This window comes from Hemiscyllium ocellatum, chromosome 1 (assembly GCF_020745735.1).
Source record: "Hemiscyllium ocellatum isolate sHemOce1 chromosome 1, sHemOce1.pat.X.cur, whole genome shotgun sequence".
Lineage (NCBI taxonomy): Eukaryota > Metazoa > Chordata > Chondrichthyes > Orectolobiformes > Hemiscylliidae > Hemiscyllium > Hemiscyllium ocellatum.
Genome location: NC_083401.1, coordinates 150,708,429 through 150,727,490, shown reverse-complemented (window position 1 = coordinate 150,727,490; position 19,062 = coordinate 150,708,429). Strand labels below are relative to the sequence as shown.

The 19,062-nt window shown below is 43.1% G+C and overlaps 1 protein-coding gene across 1 annotated transcript in view; it reads right to left on the bottom strand.

Moving 5' to 3' along the window:
- The window catches only part of tll1 (tolloid-like 1), a 379,020-nt gene that overhangs the window by 16,096 nt on the left and 343,862 nt on the right, over nt 1–19,062 (bottom strand). The window contains exon 20 of the mRNA XM_060832796.1: nt 5,794–6,007. Coding sequence (XP_060688779.1) covers nt 5,794–6,007 — 214 coding nt within the window. The remainder of the gene's footprint in view (nt 1–5,793; nt 6,008–19,062) is intronic.

Below are 19,062 nucleotides of genomic sequence, written 5' to 3'. Positions count from 1 at the left end.
TTCCTGTTTGTCCTATGTAGTGTTTGTGGCAGTCCTTGCATGGAATTTTGTACACTACATTGGTTTTGCTCATGTAGTGTACAAAATCCCATGCAAGGACTGCACAAAACACTACATAGGACAAACAGGAAGACAGCTAACAACCCACATCCACGAACACCAACTAGCCACGAAACGACACAACCAGCTATCCTTAGTAGCCACACTCACAGACGACAAATAACATGAATTCGACTGGGACAACACTACTATTATAGCGCAAGCCAAACTGACAACAGCCAGGGAATTCCTAGAGGCATGGCACTCAGCCACTGATTCTATCAACAAACACATCGACCTGGACCCAATATACCGGCCACTGCAGTGGACAGCAACTGACAACCGGAAGCGGCAGAGACAAGCCACTATAAATGCCGAAGGAAACATGACAGAAGCGCTTCACAGGAGGCTCCCAAGCACTGAGGATGTCACCTAGAAAGGGGACAAAACGTTTGCAACAAAAACTCCCAGCTCGGCGAACAGAACCACAACAGTGATTGTCCTCTGTTTTTCGAAGTTTGTCTGTGCTGCAGTGTGTGGTGGCTTGTTGGAATGGTGTTCTGATACAGCTTCGTTTGTGTGCGTTGGGATGGTTGCTGGTGTAGTTGAGTATTTGGTTAGTGTTTGTCGGTTTTCTGTATAAGCAGGTTTGTAGTTCTCCCTTGTCCTTTCTTTCTACTGTGACATCCAACACACACAAACGGTAGTAAGGTGGTCTTCCAGGGTATTACCCTTCTGCTCAAAGGAACTCCAACCATACAAGCAATAATTACTCAAGTGCAGGTCTTTAATAACAACAATACACAGGCTATTTATTGAGAGATTGAAAGACTTGCAGCTATACATTCAAATGTTGCATGTCTCACTTGAAGAGTCTTTGCATTTGTGGGCAGCACAGTGGCTTGGTGGTCAGCACTACTGCCTCACAGCACTAGGGACCCTGGTTCGCATCCAGCCTCAGGCAGCTGTCTGTGTAGAGTTTGCACATTGTCCCAGCATCTGTGTAGGTTTTCTCCAGGTGCTCCAGTTTCCTCCCACAATCCAACAATGTGCAGGTTAGGTGAATTGGCCATATTAAATTACCTAGTGTTCAGGGATGTGTAAGGCTGGGCGTATTACTCAGAGGTAAATGTAGGATAATAGGGTAGGGGAATGGGTCTGGGTGGGTAACTCCTCAGAGGGTCAGTGTGGACTTGTTGGGCCAAAGGGCTTTTTCCACACTGCAGAGATTCTATGAATTCTGGGTGCCACACATCAGGAAGTATATGTTAGTTTTGAAGTGCCACAGTGTAGATTCACCAGAATTAAACTGAGCCTAAAATGGATAACAAAAACAGAAATCTGACGACAGGTCACTCAACCTAAAATGTTAATGGATTTCCCTCCACAGATGCTGCCAGACCTGCTGAGTTTTTCCAGCAATTTCTGTTTTTGTTTCTGATTTACAGCATCCACAGTTTTTGGGGGGGGGGGGGGGGGGGGGTTTTTTAACTAAAACTGCATAAACAAGTCATATATATGTGATGATCCCAGCTGATGATAATACTGGACAGAACGCACCCCAGGATAAAACTTGATAAACCATAACTTTTCCTTTTGGTTTCCAGAGACATCAGTCAATGAATATATTTGCAAGATTCAGCTAACGTACAATAAACAAAAATAAATAAGTTTATTATACAAAAGAACAATTATTTAATATTTTACGAGATAAGAACTATTGGAATGATTTAATTCCAAACATGTGAAAAGTCTTCCCACAAAGACGAGTGAGAACGTGGAACACTCTCCAAAGAGTGGCTGAGGCTGGATTAATTTAAATGTAACAACAGACTGATAATTTTTTTGTAAGGCAAGTGTTTAAGCACTTGGAAGCAAGGTGGATTACAGTTGTTACAAATCAGCCATGAACTATGTTCTCAGAAGTGAGTAACTTTGTTCTGTTCCTATCATCCTGTATGATCCTGTCTTCATCTATCATTCACACAAATAGCTAAAAGTTTCTTCGGGATATATAACATTAATTCTAACTAACCTTTTCCCTCCAAACTCTGAGAACCTAAAATATAACACTCCGACTACCACCATTTCCACTTCTATCAGGCTGAGCATTGTTATATTAACAGAGACTAGGTTTCAAATCTGGGATGTTCGTCATTTTTTTGGTGATTAAATTCCAGAACCATCAGAAAATCCTCCACAAGGATTATCCTATAAGTCTCTGAGCAGGAACATCATCCCACAAGTTATGATTACGAGAGATGTTTGTTGGGTTAAGGTCACATTCTATACTCTGCAGCCAGATAGGAAGCAATTTACTTCATATTGGGGCTACATTTATCATCATAACAAAACTGAATTTGCTGTTTATTTTTTAATTCTCTTGTGGGATGTGCGCATCGCTGGCTGGGCCAGTATTTATTGCCTGTTCCCAATTCCTCTTGAGAAGGTGGTGATGAGCTGTCTTTTTAAAACACTGCAGCTAATATGCAGTGGGTAGACCCACAATACTAGAGGGAATTCCAGGATTTTGACTTAGTGACAGTGGAGGAATGATGATATATCTTCAAATCAGGATGCAGAATGGCTTGGAGGGGAATTTGCAGGTGGTGCTGTTCCCAAGTGTCTGCTGCCCTTGTCCTTTCTGGTGAAAGTGGTTATGGGTTTGGAAGATGCCTTCTCAGGATCTTGGGTGATTTCTGCAGTGTATCTTGGAGAACATTACTGCTACTGAATGTTTTTGCAGTGGAGGGATTGCTGTCAGGTCCCATAGCCTTTGCAGTATCAAGTGCCTCCAATATCATTTCTTGATGCCACATGGAGTGAATTGAATTAGCTGAAGACTAGCATCTGAGAGTTTGGGAACCACTGAAGGAGGCAGAGATGGATCATCCGCTTATCATTTCTGGCTGAAGAGTGTTTTAGCCATACCTTTTGCACTGATGTGCTGGGCTCTTCAATCATTGACGATGGGGATATTTGTGGAGCCTTCACCTCCAGTGAGTAAACTGCCCATCATAATTCACACCTGGGTGTGGCAGGATCACAGAGCTTCAATCTGATTCTTTGAGTTGCGGGATCACTTAGGCTCAGTTTATCACTTGCTGCTTAAGCTGTTTGGCACGTAGGTGGTCCTGCTTAGTCACTTCACCAGATGGAGACCTCAATTTTAGGAATGCACGGCACTGCCCTGGCATGCTCTCCTGTACTCTCCATCGAACAGCTTTAACTGAAATAGGAGCAGTAACGATAATCCCTTTCAGCTCTTTATTGAAGCATCTCTGGGTAGTACTTGGTCTGCTGCCTTGAATGCCTTTTTAAATGTTAAATTTAAAAGTGATGACCAAACATAACCCTAAAATATTTACTTTTACATGATCTGCCATCAAGTTAGCTTCAATACACTGCCATGACTCAACGACACCTCAGTATTACAATAGATAAACACATGCTACATGATCAGTTTGCTGCTGAACTTCCAACAGCCCAGGGAAGAGGCACCCAGGAGTTGACCCATAACATTCCTTCAAAACTCTTCACTACTGCCTTTTTTTTAAAAAATGCTGTCCTAACCAAGAAAAAACTGTGATCCCATGAATAATAAAAACTCAAAATCACATCTTTAAATTGAAATGAGGTCATAGGTCAGTCTATGAGAAACTTGAAGTTGCATACCTACGATATCACTGGGTACCAAGAGCGGCCATGCTTTACATGAAAGAGAATGTAGTGAAAGGCAGGAGTACCCCTTTTTCTGCTCATCATTTCAGAACGTAAAATCCTGAAAAAGCACCTTCATCTTCTGCAAATGCTAAAAGTGTTCAGCAGGTCAGGCATGGAGAGAAAAACACAGTTAATATTTCAGCTTAATTAATCAGATTGATCAGAAGTTGCCTGGCCTGCTGAGCATTTCAAGCCGCCTTTGGTTTTTATAGTTCGGAATTTTAGCTTTGGCACGTTTTGCTTTCTCACCTCTGCATAACTCCCCGATGGGACGTAAAGGTTGCAAACTTAAATTCTGAAGTTCAAATGAAGCTGTAAACCCACATCCCACTTCATAATGAAATATGCCACAGCAATGCCTAATCAAAATCTGAACAGCACAGTAACCACAAATCTGCCAACTTCATGACAGAGATAAAAAGTATTATATACCAGCCAATGTTTTTTTTATATATTTATTTTGAGAAATACACTGAACTCATTTGCTTTCATTACTGGAGTTTGCTGATCCTGTGACAGTTATTATCTTCAAACTTTGTTACAATTTGTAAGCTAAATGAGACCAATGTTTAAAAACTGTTTGCCACAAGGTGGCACTACTACACCACAAATAGTTAAGCATGGAACAAACTGAGTTAAATTAGCTTTCAAATCTATTTTAAATGAGAAGTTGTTTAAACAGGATGAGAAAAACCTCTTCCATAACAACAATGCCAATCTACGAAGCAAGAGAGTACATTTAATGTGGAAAAACTGTCCCAAAATAATCCATATGGGCAGTAGAGAGGGAAAAATGTGAGACAAACCAATCAACCTGATTTAAACGAAGTAAATGCGTTTTAATATGAACTAAAAAATGTTTCCCAATAATATTTAGGAGGGACGGGCAAATATTTGGTCAAAAAGGTGGACTTTCAAAAGCAAAAACAGAAGGGAATTCAATTGAGTGAGGCCTTGACATCTAACTCTGAACTACATACAAATTCAAGAGACAGTATCCAACTTTTAAATATCCTGAAGGCAGAGATAATTAGATTCTTGATTACCAAGGGGATGCAAGATTCTTGGCATTATGCAGTAATGTACAGTTGAAGTTAAAATCAGATCAGCCATGAATTGATTGAGTCAGGTTTGAAGAGCCAAGTGTGTACGTGTTTGTATTTTCCTAAATAAAGGCAGGAAATTGCCTTTCATAGCAATTGTACAGCGGGAAACCATTTCATGAGGAAGTAACTACATCAGTAATTGACAAAACTACATTAAAACAAGTTTTGACAAAAGGTCACTGACCAGAAATGTTAACTTTCTCAACTTCCTCCACAAATGCTACCTGACCTGCTCTGTATTGACAGCATTTCCTGTTTTTGTATCTTTGCCACCTATAAACAAAACAGCTGTAATGGACGCGTCTACAACAGAAAGAGAAACTAACATTACTTTTTCAATTAGTTGGAAATGGAATATTATAACCTGCACAGCAGTTTTATAACACATGTACGATCATTAAACACTCTGAGACATTGTGCACTCTGGATCATTCACTACTGTTCACAGACAACTGTGGTCAGAACAGGGAAGATGTTTTTGTGATAATGATTTAAAAATCCATTCACTACATTAAAGAAAATGGGACTGTGTTTACTTTATGAATGATTTAAATCAAAATATTGCAGACTTTAAAAAACAAATCTATGTATTAAATATATCAAACAAGCAAATTCAAAATGGTGAATTTCAAACATCTGTTGTAATAGGAAATGATATAATGAAAATAGGATAACAAAACTCAACAATGATAAATAATGGCCATGCACTGCATGGAGAGCTAACCCCATGTATATGTGATATGCAATAAAGGAGGCAGATATCCTTAAGATTTCTCAAATCATTATTAATTACTTAATCAATGGAACATCATTGATACTGAAAAAAAAACGTTGATTACAGCAGGTGTCAGTTTTACTGAGGTGTTACTGAAAGACAACTTTCTAAATGAGATGCCCTAAAGTTTCAGCATTTCACTAAACTTACCAGTGGAATGGGCAGCCTGGAAACCTTTCCTCTGTACAGACGCATCTGAAACAAATCTAAGAAACATTTTGTTTCCAGTAGAAACGACAGGATCTGGAATGATGCCACCACAGAGTCGACCCAGGATGGCAAATTTATCAGTTTCTCCATCAAACAATTCTAGATGATCATAAGCACATTCCTGGTGTTGCTCGATCTCAAATTCCCTGAAAACCTGGAATTTTAAAAAAATTAACTGTAAAATATTTTTGTCCTGACATACATGCATTGATAATATCTAGATCAGCCACCAAAATCAGAAATGTAAATAGCTGGAATCTTATAGCCAGGCAGGATTCTCAATTCATTGAAATAAAGATGGAGAATTTAACCTATTTTTTGTTTTAGCTTCACAACTTTTATACCATGGATTCACACAGTGAAGTTCATATCTTGATCATAGAAGAAGCAATCAAGTTAAAAGTCAAGTTGTTACTATTCTACCAGACCATAGGCTGCTCCCTGATCAGAGAGGTCCGACTGGTGGTGGTTTACCCAAAGGGTCAGCTTGTCCCAGGCGAGGGGAGAGGTTGCAAAGGACGGCTCGTCATAGTCACCTCAGTCAGTATAGGAACTGAACCCACAATGTTGACATCACTCTGCATTGCAAATTGGTAATCTAGCCAACTGAACTAACTGCCATCCAAAAAGCAGCAATATGGTGATTAGCGAGTGTGTATGTGAATGAATCTGTAAAGGGCAATGTTCTAACAGCTGGATTTAATGCAGCCAATAGCAGTAGGGACCATGATCAGGCCTACTTAATCATGGCATTTGTCTCCTGATGAAGTGGGAGCACAGAAGGCACCGACATGGGATTCATGCACTAACACTGAAATAGCAATTGGGCTCAAATGAGTGAATAGTTACCCCGGATCCCACTGTATTTCATGGGGCTTCAGGAATTTAGCTAGAGGTTGCACAACTTTGCCATGCCCTCAGAAGGTTACCCAACAAACATGGCCATAGCGTAGTCATTGGAAGACCCAGGAATGGCAAAGGGGAACAGTTTGGGGAGATATGAACAGATACTGTCCCAAACTGCCCTTTGTTACAATTCCAGCTACTGGAGTAGCTGCCAGTTTCTGACTTGCCAGGAGAGCTCAATGTATGGCACCACATGGGACAATATTCCCAGGGAGACCCAATGGTGACAGTAAAGTGCCTTTAGGGCAGATAACTCTGCTGGGCTTTCTCCTGGTCTCCAACTGTGGACAAGAACCTTGCTGCCCCTACAGAGTCCAACCCTAAGTATTTATACAAAACTGCATAATTAGATGCATTATTGTACAATGTTTTTGTGAACAATTCCCAATACCTGACTTCACATACCGGAGTTGTGGTTCTGTTCGCTGAGCTGGGAGTTTTTGTTGCAAACGTTTCGTCCCCTTTCTAGGTGACATCCTCAGTGCTTGGGAGCCTCCTGTGAAGCGCTTCTGTGATGTTTCCTCCGGCATTTATAGTGGCTTGTCTCTGCCGCTTCCAGTTATCAGTTGCTGTCCACTGCAGTGGCCGGTATATTGGGTCCACTGCAGCGGACAGCAACTGACAACCGGAAGCAGCAGATACAAACCACTATAAATGCCAGAGGAAACATCACAGAAGCGCTTCACAGGAGGCTCCCAAGCACTGAGGATGTCCTAGAAAGGGGACGAAACGTATGCAACAAAACCTCCCAGCTCGGTGAACAGTACCACAACAACGAGCACCCGAGCTACAAATCTTCTCTCAAACTTTGAACACATACTGGAGTGTTCTGTAGCACACTGTACTAAGAGAACAAAGCTGTAATTTATGTCCAAACTATAGGCATTGTCCCGTTAGATGACCAGATTCCATCAGTTTATTAATGGACAGTAGCTAGTTTCCCAGATACTTTCTACACAATACACTAATCTGTTCACAAACTGGTAAGTAATTTAGTCTATAGCCAAAATTTGAGTATTTTCACCTTTATAGCAATATTTAATTAAATCGAGTTTCTAACAAATGACCCTTTGTATTTTAAAAACACGAGATTCAGTCACTGTATTTAAAGTAAACAAAGAATTGCTTCAAATATAATGAGTATACAATACGATTATAGTTCACATTCCAAGTTATCTACCTCAAGTCTCAATCACAGAACGTAGCCACATTTCTTGGCTCTGTGATTGGATAAGATATGGAATAACAAACAAGTAATCAGCAATATAAAAATATAAAATTCGCTTCAAGCTGTCATTATCTTCTTCCTGCACCGCAACTGGTTACATGAATAAGGTGACCCGAAGAAAATTGTGAGGGAAAAGAAGTCACAGTCCTCAAAAAGGATTGTCCTTTTTTTTGCTATTTAATTAACTGTGTGCACCAACAATCATTTAGAGCTCCATTTTGGGACACTGTTCATCCGACTTGCTTTTCCAGTATTCACTGAGCCTAGGAATTTGAATAATCTGAGGTGCAGCAAAATAAAAGTCTCTGGAAATGTTTAGAAAATAATGCCATGTCCAACTTTGAGCTTTCAGCCCTTGTTGTGCAGATTTGACAGTAATTTGTGACAGATGAGTATATTTCTTCTTATCACCTCACTTATTATGCTGAAAACTCTGTTCATTTGTGATGGGTAGGCCAACTATTTCATTGATGTTGTATAAAACAGATAACCATGCTTCAAAACATTCACAGAGACCCGCATCTCGGTTACCCATGGTAACGCAGGAATGTACACTGTCACCCTTGTGGTTTAAACTGGCCGCTGGAAAGGCACAGTCAAACCAATAACTATACGATCAATCAACAAACCTAAATATGCAATCGTTTCCAGAGGTCGATGTCACTCAGTCACTGATTTTCATTTTTCCAAAATAAATGTTCATTATTCAGGAAGTGATTTATATATGAAACTAGTTATATGTGGGGGGGGGGAGAAAAGATGAGAAAATGCTGAGAGGTATAAGGTTATCATAGAAACATACAGTACAGAAGAGGTTCTTCGGCCCTTAGAGTCCATACTACCATAAATACACTGCCATTTATACCAGTTCCACCTTCCCGCATTAGGCACTTCAGGATTCATCCAAAACTGTTTCTTTTATAGGTTCTGATGTTTCATCCCCCAACTACCTTCCCCAGTGCGTTCCAGACACCCAGCACAAAAACCTTACCTCAAATCATCTCTCAACCTCCTGCCTTGCACTTTAAAAGTGGCCCCATTGTTCTTTGTCCTTCAACTCAGGGGAACAGCTGCTTTCTAACCACTCTGTCCTGCCCTCCATACTGATATGCTTCATCCTACAAAACTCAGTAACCTGGCCCCAGTTGGACAAACTTTGGTTGTGGGGATCAAATGCAAGTTCACAAATGACACAAAGCTAGGTGGAGATGTCAGCTGTGATGAAGATGCAAAATGGCTTTGAGCAGATTTAGACAGGTTTAGTGACCAGGCAAGAACGCTACAGATGGATCACGTGGAAAAATGTAAGATCATCCATTATTGTAGGAGGAACAGGTGGGAAGATTATTTCTTCAATGGAAATAGGTTAGAAAGTGTCGATATACAAAATGGACAGAGATGTCCTAAACAATAGGCATAGTGGCTCCGTGGTTAGCACTGCTGCCTCACAGCACCAGGCACCCAGGTTCAATTCCAGCCTTGGGTGACTGTCTGTGTGGAGTTTGCACTTTCTCCCAGTGTCTGCTTGGGTTTCCTCTGGGTGCTCCGATTTCCTCCCACAATCCAAATGTGTAGGTTAGATTAATTGGTCATGCTAAATTGCCCAGAGTGGTCAGGGATGTGTAGATTAGGTGCATTAGTAAGAGGTAATGTAGAGTAAAAGGGTAGGGGAATGCGTCTGGGTGGGTTACTTTTTGGACGGTCAGTATGGACGGCACGGTGGCACAGTGGTTAGCACTGCTGCCTCACAGCACCAGAGACCCGGGTTCAATTCCCGACTCAGGCGACTGACTGTGTGGAGTTTGCACATTCTCCCTGTGCCTGCGTGGGTTTCCTCCGGGTGCTCCGGTTTCCTCCCACATTCCAAAGATGTGCGATTCAGGTGAATTGGCCATGCTAAATTGCCCATAGTGTTAGGTAAGGGGTATGGGTGGGTTGCGCTTCGGCGGGTCGGTGTGGACTTGTTGGGCCGAATGGCCTGTTTCCACACTGTAAGTAATCTAATCTAATCTATGGACTTGTTGGGCCGAAGGGCCTGTTTCCACACAGTAGGAATTCTACTTCTATGATTCTACATCACTGAAGACTAATCTGTAGAGGCAGCAAGCTATTAGCAAGGCTAATGATAGGTTAGCCTTTACTACAAAGAAGATCTGTATGAAGGAGTAATGAAGGCTTGCTCAGTTATACATTGTTTTGAACACAGCTGGAGTTCAGCTAACTCTATTACATTCCAGAAAGTGCAATAAAACTTTACCAAATATGCTCACCAGGTGATGAACACGGGACTGTCCAATGATGAGAGATTGGGTCTGAATACTCTAAATGTTTGAAGAGGAGACAATCTCATTTAAACTTACGAATACTTAAATAGATAGACAAGGTAGACTCAGGTCAGGTGGTTCCCCTGGTTGGGGCTTCTAAAACCAGAGGGGATAATTTCAAAACAAGGAACATTCATTAAGGATTGAAAGAATTAACTTAATGCAGAAGGTTGTGAATCTTGAAATTCCTTAACACTGAGGGCTGTGGACACTCAATCTTTGAGAATGTTTAAAGTACAGATCATGTTGAATGGTGAAGCAGGTTTGACGGGCTGAATGGCCTCCTACTGCTTCTATGTTCCAGCATTTTTGTGAAGGATAATTTTGACAAATATGGTAGATAAGTGTTTGAAGCAGTGAAGGATAAGTGATTAGGGGCAGAACATGGAGCAGTGTATGTTGTGGTATAATGTGAGTGCACCTTTAAGGGAGTATAACAAACTACTGTTCTTCATGTTGCATCTCAACAAGATATGATATATTCGTCCCCTGATTTGCAAGCACATGTAGAGATCAGATAAACTATATTTAGCTCACAGAGAATATTATCTGTACACAGTATTACCTTCAGATAAGTAAACAACTTTATTGTTTCACCCTTCCTGGTGTGTGATTGATATGTTCAAGTCTAAATGAAGAACATAACAGTTGGATCCATTTTGGACTGTTCTAGGAAAGAGTCAGCACAGACAGAATTAGGTGGACCCTCATCATCATTATCTACGCAGTAATCTGGTAGAGCAGATTTTCTGACCTATATTGAGCCCAGCGGTAAAGACACATATTAAAAAATCCACCGGCATACAGGCCAACTGACCTGTTACTGCTCTGCAGTCATTTGAGATACTGTACAATTCTACTCTCACTTCCTGGGAAAAAAGAATGATTGCTATTCATTTTCGGTGGTCATTGTGAGAAATTTCCCCTGTACTTGGACTTTAATAGCATCGCACTTTATCTTTAATGCTGCAGCAGTCTGTAGCTGTCACATATGGAGACCAGAGCAGGTTTTATGTTTAATTAAACATTCTCAATTTATCCTTGAGCCTAATCTCGGGTACTTCCCGTACTTTAATTTAGAAAATAAAGCTTTTGTGCAAAATGGAGTCAAACTGCTCTCCAACTCCTTTCTCTTTAGAAACTTTAACCAGAGTTAAGAAAGTTACATATCCAGGAGATGGATGAAAGCCACGTTTCCAAAAAAGATAATTCATGGATCTGCAAATCGTTTTACTATAGCAAATGGCTATGCTCATGTTCTGATATAACATGTCATGTTCTCTCTTGCTGTACACATACTGCTTCCCTGCATTTATCAGTTCCGTTTTACAGTCAACTGCTGAAATGCCTAATGGAGAGTCCATTTAATCTCCTCACCTTAGGATTTGACCCAACTCAAAAGAATGAAGTGAAAACTTTCCCTCTCAGTTGGCTGAAGAATTTCAATATGAGTGAGTTTGGGCAGTCTTAATCCCTTTCGCAACACCAAATCTCAGAGCAGCAAAATAATTTATCAAAAGCTAATGGCCAAATGTAAGCATTAATTGTAAAGGTTGTTGTAATACTGGCCTTATCTCCACAAGGCTGGAATGCAAAGAGTGGAAGTTTTGTTATAATTACATATAATGCTGATTAGAAACGATTTAGAGTACTGAATTCAGTATGAGAATGCATTTTAGTGAGGCCACCCCAATATGCTTCTACAGCTGTACAACTGAATCTCCTCTGCTTACTTTTCTTTCAGCTAAGATGTTACGTCTCTATTCACAAATTGTCATAAAGTATAATCAAGAAATGAAACTGGTTCATTTGAGATTTAAGTTGACAATGTTTAAAACATTCTGGACAGTTGTTGACACTGATTTGACTGAGAAAAGCTGGTAAAAGCTGATAAGTATCAGATGCAGTGATGTTAATTGAATAAAAAAAAGTTTGTACTGTTCAGAGTAAAGAATATCTCAGAGTACTAACAAAAATAAAAAGTCAATGCTGAACTGAAGTGAATAAACCAAGAAAAGATAAAAGGCAGAGTGGGGATGTTTTTAAAGGCAGGGGGAGGAGCGATCAAGTACCTTTGGTGGATATTCCAGCGAAAAGGGGATATTGATGGAAAAATTGACTTCATATGCGGAATAGGGCATGAGCGGTAATTCAGAATGGGAGGGATACATATAGAGGCTAATAAATTCTTATGTCTACTTGCTAAGTGTAATGAGAATGTGCAGCAATTTGTAAACAATGCTGAGGGTTCTGGTCAGGTAATAAGGATCCTGGGGTTTTCAAAGGGAGGTCGAGGAAGGGTGCGTGTGTGTGTGTCAGGCCATCACTTTCTGAAGAAGTGGTAATAACCCAGGGCAGGCGATGGGAAGCTCGGCCAGGCAAGCTTAAGATAGGTTGAACAGACCTTCACAACTCTCTGGATGGGACTGAGCAGACAGGTAAGCAGATGAGGCTGGTCTCATCAGCTTCACACCTTGGCTGGTATTTAACATAGTCAGGGTAGGTGGTCTGCCTCTCCATAGCCCAAATAATGGCCATGAGAGTGCCTTTTCCTTCTGCACTGGTATTTCACTGGGAAAAGAGTCTGTGATTACATACGATTTCTTAAAAAGATGTTTTACGGGGCAGCACGGTGGCTCAGTGGTTAGCACTTCTGCCTCACAGTGCCAGGGACCCGGGTTCGATTCCGGCCTCAGACGACTGTCTGTGTGGACTTTGCACATTCTCCCAGTGTCTGCGTAGGTTTCCTCCGGGTGCTCCAGTTTCCTCCTACAGTCTAAAGATGTGCAGGTCAAGTGAATTGGTCATGCTAAATTGCCTGTAGTGTTAGGTGCATTAGTCAGGTGGAATGGGTCTGGGTGGGTTGCTCTCCAGTGGGTCGGTGTGAATTAGATGGGTCGAAGGGCCGGTTTCCACACTGTAGGTAATCTAATCTAAACACTTCCTCTGGCAGCTCATTCCATACACGTACAACCCTCTTCGTGAAAACATTGCCCCTTAGGTCTCTTTTATATCTTTCCCCCCTCACTCTAAACCTATGCCCTCTATTTCTGGACTTGCCCACCCCAAGGAAAAGACTTTGTCTACTTATCCTATCCATGCTCCATAATTTTGTAAACCTCTATAAGGTCATCCCCAGCCTCCAATATTTGTATTGATGATACAATATCTCAGTAAAAGGCCCAGCAATCACTTCCCAAGCATCCCACATATTTCTAGGGTACACCTGATCAGGTCCTGGGGATTTATCCATCTTTATGTATTTCAAGACATTCAACACTTCCTCCTCTGTAATATGGACATTTTTCATGATGTCACCAACTATTTCCCTACGTTCTATATCTTCCATGTCCTTTTCCAAAGTAAACACTGATGCAAAATACTAGTTTAGTATCTCCCCCATCTCCTGCGGCTCCACACAAAGGCCGCCTTGCTGATCTTAGAGGGGCCCCATTATCTCCCTAGTTACCATTTTTTCCTTAATGTATTTGTCAATACCCTTTGTATTGTTCTTAATTCTATTTGCCAAAGCTATCTCATGTCTCCTTTGGCATCCTGATTTCCCTCCTAAGTATACTCCTACTTCCTTTATACTCTTCTAAGGATTCATTGATCTATCCTGTCTATACCTGACATATGCTTCCTTCTTTTTCTTAACCAAACCCTCAACTTCTTTAGTCATCCAGCATTCCCTGTACCTACCAGCCTTCCCTTTCACCCTGACAGGAATATACTTTCTCTGGATTCTCATCTCATTTCTGAAGGCTTCCCATTTTCGAACAATCCCTTTACCTGCAATCATCTGCTCCCAATCAGCTTTTGAAAGTTCTTGCCCAACACTGTCGAAATTGGTCTTTCTCCAATGTAGAACTTTAACTTTTAGGTCTGGTCTATCCTTTTCCATCACTATTTTAAAACAAATAGAATAATGGACACTGGCCCCAAAGTGCTCCCCCACTGACACCTCAGTCACCTGCCCTGCCTTATTTCCCAAGAGTAGGTCAAGTTTTGTACCTTCTCTAGTAACTACATCCACGTACTGAATCAGAAAATTGTCTTGTACACACTTAACAAGTTCGTCTCCATCTAAACCTTTAACACTATGGCAGTCCCAGTCTATGTTTGGAAAGTTAAAATCCCCTACCATAACCACCCTATTATTCTTACAGATAACTGCGATCTCCTTACAAGTTTGTTTCTCAACTTCCCTCTAACTATTAGGGGGTCTATAATACAAATCCAATAAGGTGATCACCCCTTTCTTATTTCTCAGTTCCACCCAAATAATTTCCCTGGATGTATTTCCAGGAATATCCTCCCTCAGTACAGCTGTAATGCTATCCCTTATCAAAAAATCCACTCCCCCTCCTCTCTTGCCTCTCTCTCTGTCCTTCCTGTAGCATTTGTATCCTGTAACATTAAGCTGCCAGTCCTGTCCATCCCTGAGCCATGTTTCCGTAATTGCTATGATAGCCCAGTCCCATGTTCCTAACCATGCCCTGAGTTCATCTGCCTTCCCTGTAGGCCCCTTGCATTGAAATAAATTCAGTTTAATTTATCGGTCGTACCTTGTCCCTGCCTGCCCTGACTGTTTGACTCGCTTCTGTTCTCAACTTTACCAGTTTCAGATTGATCGCATTCCTCACTATCACCCCGGGTCACCACCTCCCCTCCCCACCCCACCTTACTAGTTTAAATCCTCCCAATCAGCTCTAGCAAATCTCCCTGTCAGTATATTAGTCCCCTTCCAATTTAGGTGCAATCCGTCTTTTCTGTACAGATCACTTCTACCCCAAAAGAGATGCCAATAATCTAAAAATGTGATTCCTTCTCCCATACACCAGCTACTCAGCCATGCATTCATCTGCTCTATCCTCCTATTCCTGCCCTCATGAGCTCGTGGCACGAGGAGTAGTCCAGATATTACTACTCTCGAGGACCTCCTTTTTATATTTCTGCCTAACTCTCTGTAATCTCCTTTCAGAATCTTAACCTTTTCCCTTCCTATATTGTTGGTTCCAATGTGGACGATGACCTCTTGCTGGCCCCTCTCCCATGTGAGAACATTCTGCACCCTCTCGAAGACATCCTTAATCCTGGCACCAAAGAAGCAACACACCATTCTGATTTTTCGCTGCTGGCCACAGAAATGTCTGTCTGTACCTCGGACAAGAGAGTCCCCTAACACAATCGATCTCATGGAACCCGACGTACCCCTCATTGTATTAGAGCCAGTCTCAATACCAGAAAGTTGGCTGTTTGTGCTACGTTCCCTTGTGAATCGATCAGCCCCTACTTTTTCCAAAACAACATACTTATTTGAAATGGAGAAAGCAAAGAAGACTCCTGCACAACCTGCCGACCTCTCTGACCTTTCCTGGAGTTAACCCAGCAATGTGACTGTATCTGTGACTTTCCCTCTTTCCTATAACTGCCATCCATCACACCCCCTTGCTCTTGTAAATTCATCATTACCTCTAACTGCCTATCCAACTGATCCATTTGATCTGATAAGGATTCACAATCAACAGCATTTATTGCAGATATGCTCCTCAGTAACTGTAAGCTCTCCCTAAACGCACACATCCGACAAGAAGAGTATATCACACTATTAAAGACCATTTTTGCTCCTTCACAATCTACAGACCCAGAAAATAACATTGCCTTATTCCTCTACAAACACTGCCCCAGGTTAAATTAATAGTTATGGTTTATATTTTAAGTTTAATCAAAAGACATATCTCAAAAAACATATAAATCATACTGCAGACTTTCTGTAGGTCACACTTAATACTATTCACTGATCTGTTTCTGTGCTCTGACTTCGCCCAAACAGGTTCCTCCAAGATTAGTTGTGAAACTCATGATTTGTTCATTTTCCCAGACACACTCCAATGTCCAGCAAAGGTAGTAACTGTGCAGGTTCACTGTGGTGTCAGTTTCTCTCTCTCCCTCTCTCTCCGTACTGATCTCACCATGTGCTTCCTTTGTCTGTACCTCTCCCTTTTAAAACTGCTGTTGTTTTGACTTTTTTCCTCCAAAATTCCAAAACATTGCAGGTGACTGAGAGTGAGAATGAGCGAGACACAGCTAGAGAGAGAGACAGCGAGAGCGAGCGTGAGAATGAGTGCGGGAGAGGGGGAGTGAGTGAGAGGGGGAGGGGGGAGGGGGGGACGCAAGAGAGAGCGCAAGAAAGAGCGCAAGAGAGAGCGAGCGAGTATGTGAGAGTGCGAGAGAGAGCAAGATCGAGTGAGGGAGATCGAGTGAGGACTGAGCGAGTGAGGACTGAGCGGAAGTGAACGAGGGAGAGAGTGAGATATGAGAGTGTGCATAAGAGAGAGCGTGAGAGTGCCATTGAGTGAATGAGAGAGAGTGTGAAAGTGAGAGTGAGAGAGGGTGACTGAGAATGACCGAGTGTGAGGGAGAATGAGCGAGTGTGAGAGAGCGAGTCAATGAAAGACAGAGAGACAGAGAGAGAGAGACACAGAGAGAGACTGAGTGGGAGTGAGTGAGGGTCAGAAAGAGTGAGAGAGTGACAGAAAGTGAGTATGAGAGTGAGAGAGAGAGTGTGTGTGTGTGTGTGTGTGTGTGTGTGTGTGTGTGAGAGAGAGAATGAGACTGAGTGTGTGAGAGTGAGTATGAGAATGAGAGAGTGTGTGAGTAGGAGAGCGAGCGAGAGAGCATGAGTGAGGAGAGTGAGTGAGAAAGAAAGCGCGAGTGAGAGAGTGTGAGAACGATAGTGAGAATATGAGCGAGAGAGAGGGCGAGAGAGAGAGGGGGGGGCGAGAGAGAGAGAGAGGGGGCGAGAGAGAGAGAGAGGGGGCGAGAGAGAGAGAGAGGGGGGCGAGAGAGAGAGAGAGAGGGGGCGAGAGAGAGAGAGGGGCGAGAGAGAGAGAGAGAGAGGGGGCGAGAGAGAGAGAGAGAGGGGCGAGAGAGAGAGGGGGGGGGCGAGAGAGAGAGAGAGAGGGGGCGAGAGAGAGAGAGGGGGGCGAGAGAGAGAGAGGGGCGAGAGAGAGAGTGAGAGTGTGAGAGAGTGCGTGAGGGGAGTCAAAGATTGAGCGAGAGTGTGAGAGAGAGGGCATGAGAGTGTGACTGAGAGAGAGTGAGGTAACATACGAGAGAGAGTGAGAAAGTATGAGAGAGGGTGAGAGTGTGTCAGTGAGTGAGAGAGTGAGACAGAGTGTGAGAGTGTGAAAGTGAGTGAGTGAGAGTGTGAAAGTGAGAGGGTAATAGAGAGTGAGAGTGTGAGAGAGTGTGAGAGAGAGGGTGACAGAGACTGAGTGGGAGTGAGTAAGGGTGAGAGAGAGTGAGAGAGTGACAGAAAGTGAGTGGGTGAGTGGGAGAGTGAGAGTGAGAGTGTGTGTGTGTGTGTGTGTGTGTGTGTGTGTGTGTGTGTGTGTGAGTGAGAGAGAGAGAGAGAGTGCGCGCGCGCGAGTGAATGAGAGTGAGAGAGTGTGTGTGTGAGAATGAGAGAGTAAGGGTGTGAGAATAAGAGTGATTAGAAGAGTGAGCCAGAGAGAGTGAGTGAGGGTGAAAGTGCGAGCGAGAGAGTGAATGTGAGTGAATGAGTGATAATGAGAATGTGAGCGACAGTGAGTGGGTGAGAGCGAGAGAGTGAGTGTGCGAGAGAGAGAGGGCGAGAGGGGAAGTGAGAGAGATTGAGAGAGTGAGATTGAGAGAGAGTGCGCGAGAGGGAGTGAGAGATTGAGTAAGAGTGAGAGAGAGGGCATGAGAGTGTGTGTGAGAGAGAGTGAGGTAGCGTACGAGAGAATGAGAAAGTATGAGAGTGCGTGAGGGGTGCGTGCAAGAGAGAGAGCGTGATAGGGTGAGTGGATGAGAGGTTGAGCTGGTGAGAGTGTGTGAGAGAGAGAGAGAGAGAGATATATGTGTGAGTGCGAGAGAGAGTGCGAGAGAGAGAGAAGGAGAGAGTGAGAAGGAGAGAGAGTGAGAAGGAGAGTGAGAGTATGAGAGAGCGAGAGTGTGAGTGAGGAAATTGAGTGAGCAGAGTGAGATAGATTGCAAGTGTGAATGATAGCGAGAATGTGTGAGAGAGAGCGCGCGCGAGCAAGAGATTGAGTGAGAGAGCGAGAAAGAATGTGTGAGACGGCATGAGAGCGTGAGTGAGAGAGAGAGGTAGCGTACGAGAGAGTGAGAGAAAGCAAGAGAATGTGTGAGAGAGAGAGAGAGAGAGAGAGAGAGAGAGAGAGAGTGGGGAGAGAGAGTGGGGGGGAGAGAGAGAGAGAGTGGGGGGAGAGAGAGAGTCAGGGAGGGAGAGAGAGTCAGGGAGGGAGAGAGAGAGAGAGAGAGAGAGAGAGAGAGAGAGAGAGAGAGAGAGAGTGGGGGAGAGAGAGAGTGGGGGAGAGAGAGAGTGGGGGAGAGAGAGAGTGGGGGAGAGAGAGAGTGGGGGGAGAGAGAGTGGGGGGAGAGAGAGTGGGGGGAGAGAGAGTGGGGGGAGAGAGAGTGGGGGGAGAGAGAGAAAGAGAGAGGGGGAGAGAGAGAGAGAGAGTGGGGGGGATAGAGAGTGGGGGGGAGAGAGTGGGAGGGGAGAGAGAGAGAGAGCGAGAGAGAGAGAGAGTGGGGGAGAGAGAGAGAGAAAGAGAGGTGGGGAGAGAGAGAGAGCGAGAGAGAGAGTGGGGGAGAGAGAGAGAGAAAGAGAGTCGGGGAGAGAGAGAGAGAGAGAAAGTCGGGGAGAGAGAGAGTGGGGGGAGAGAGAGTGGGGGGAGAGAAAGTCGGGGAGAGAGAGAGTGGGGG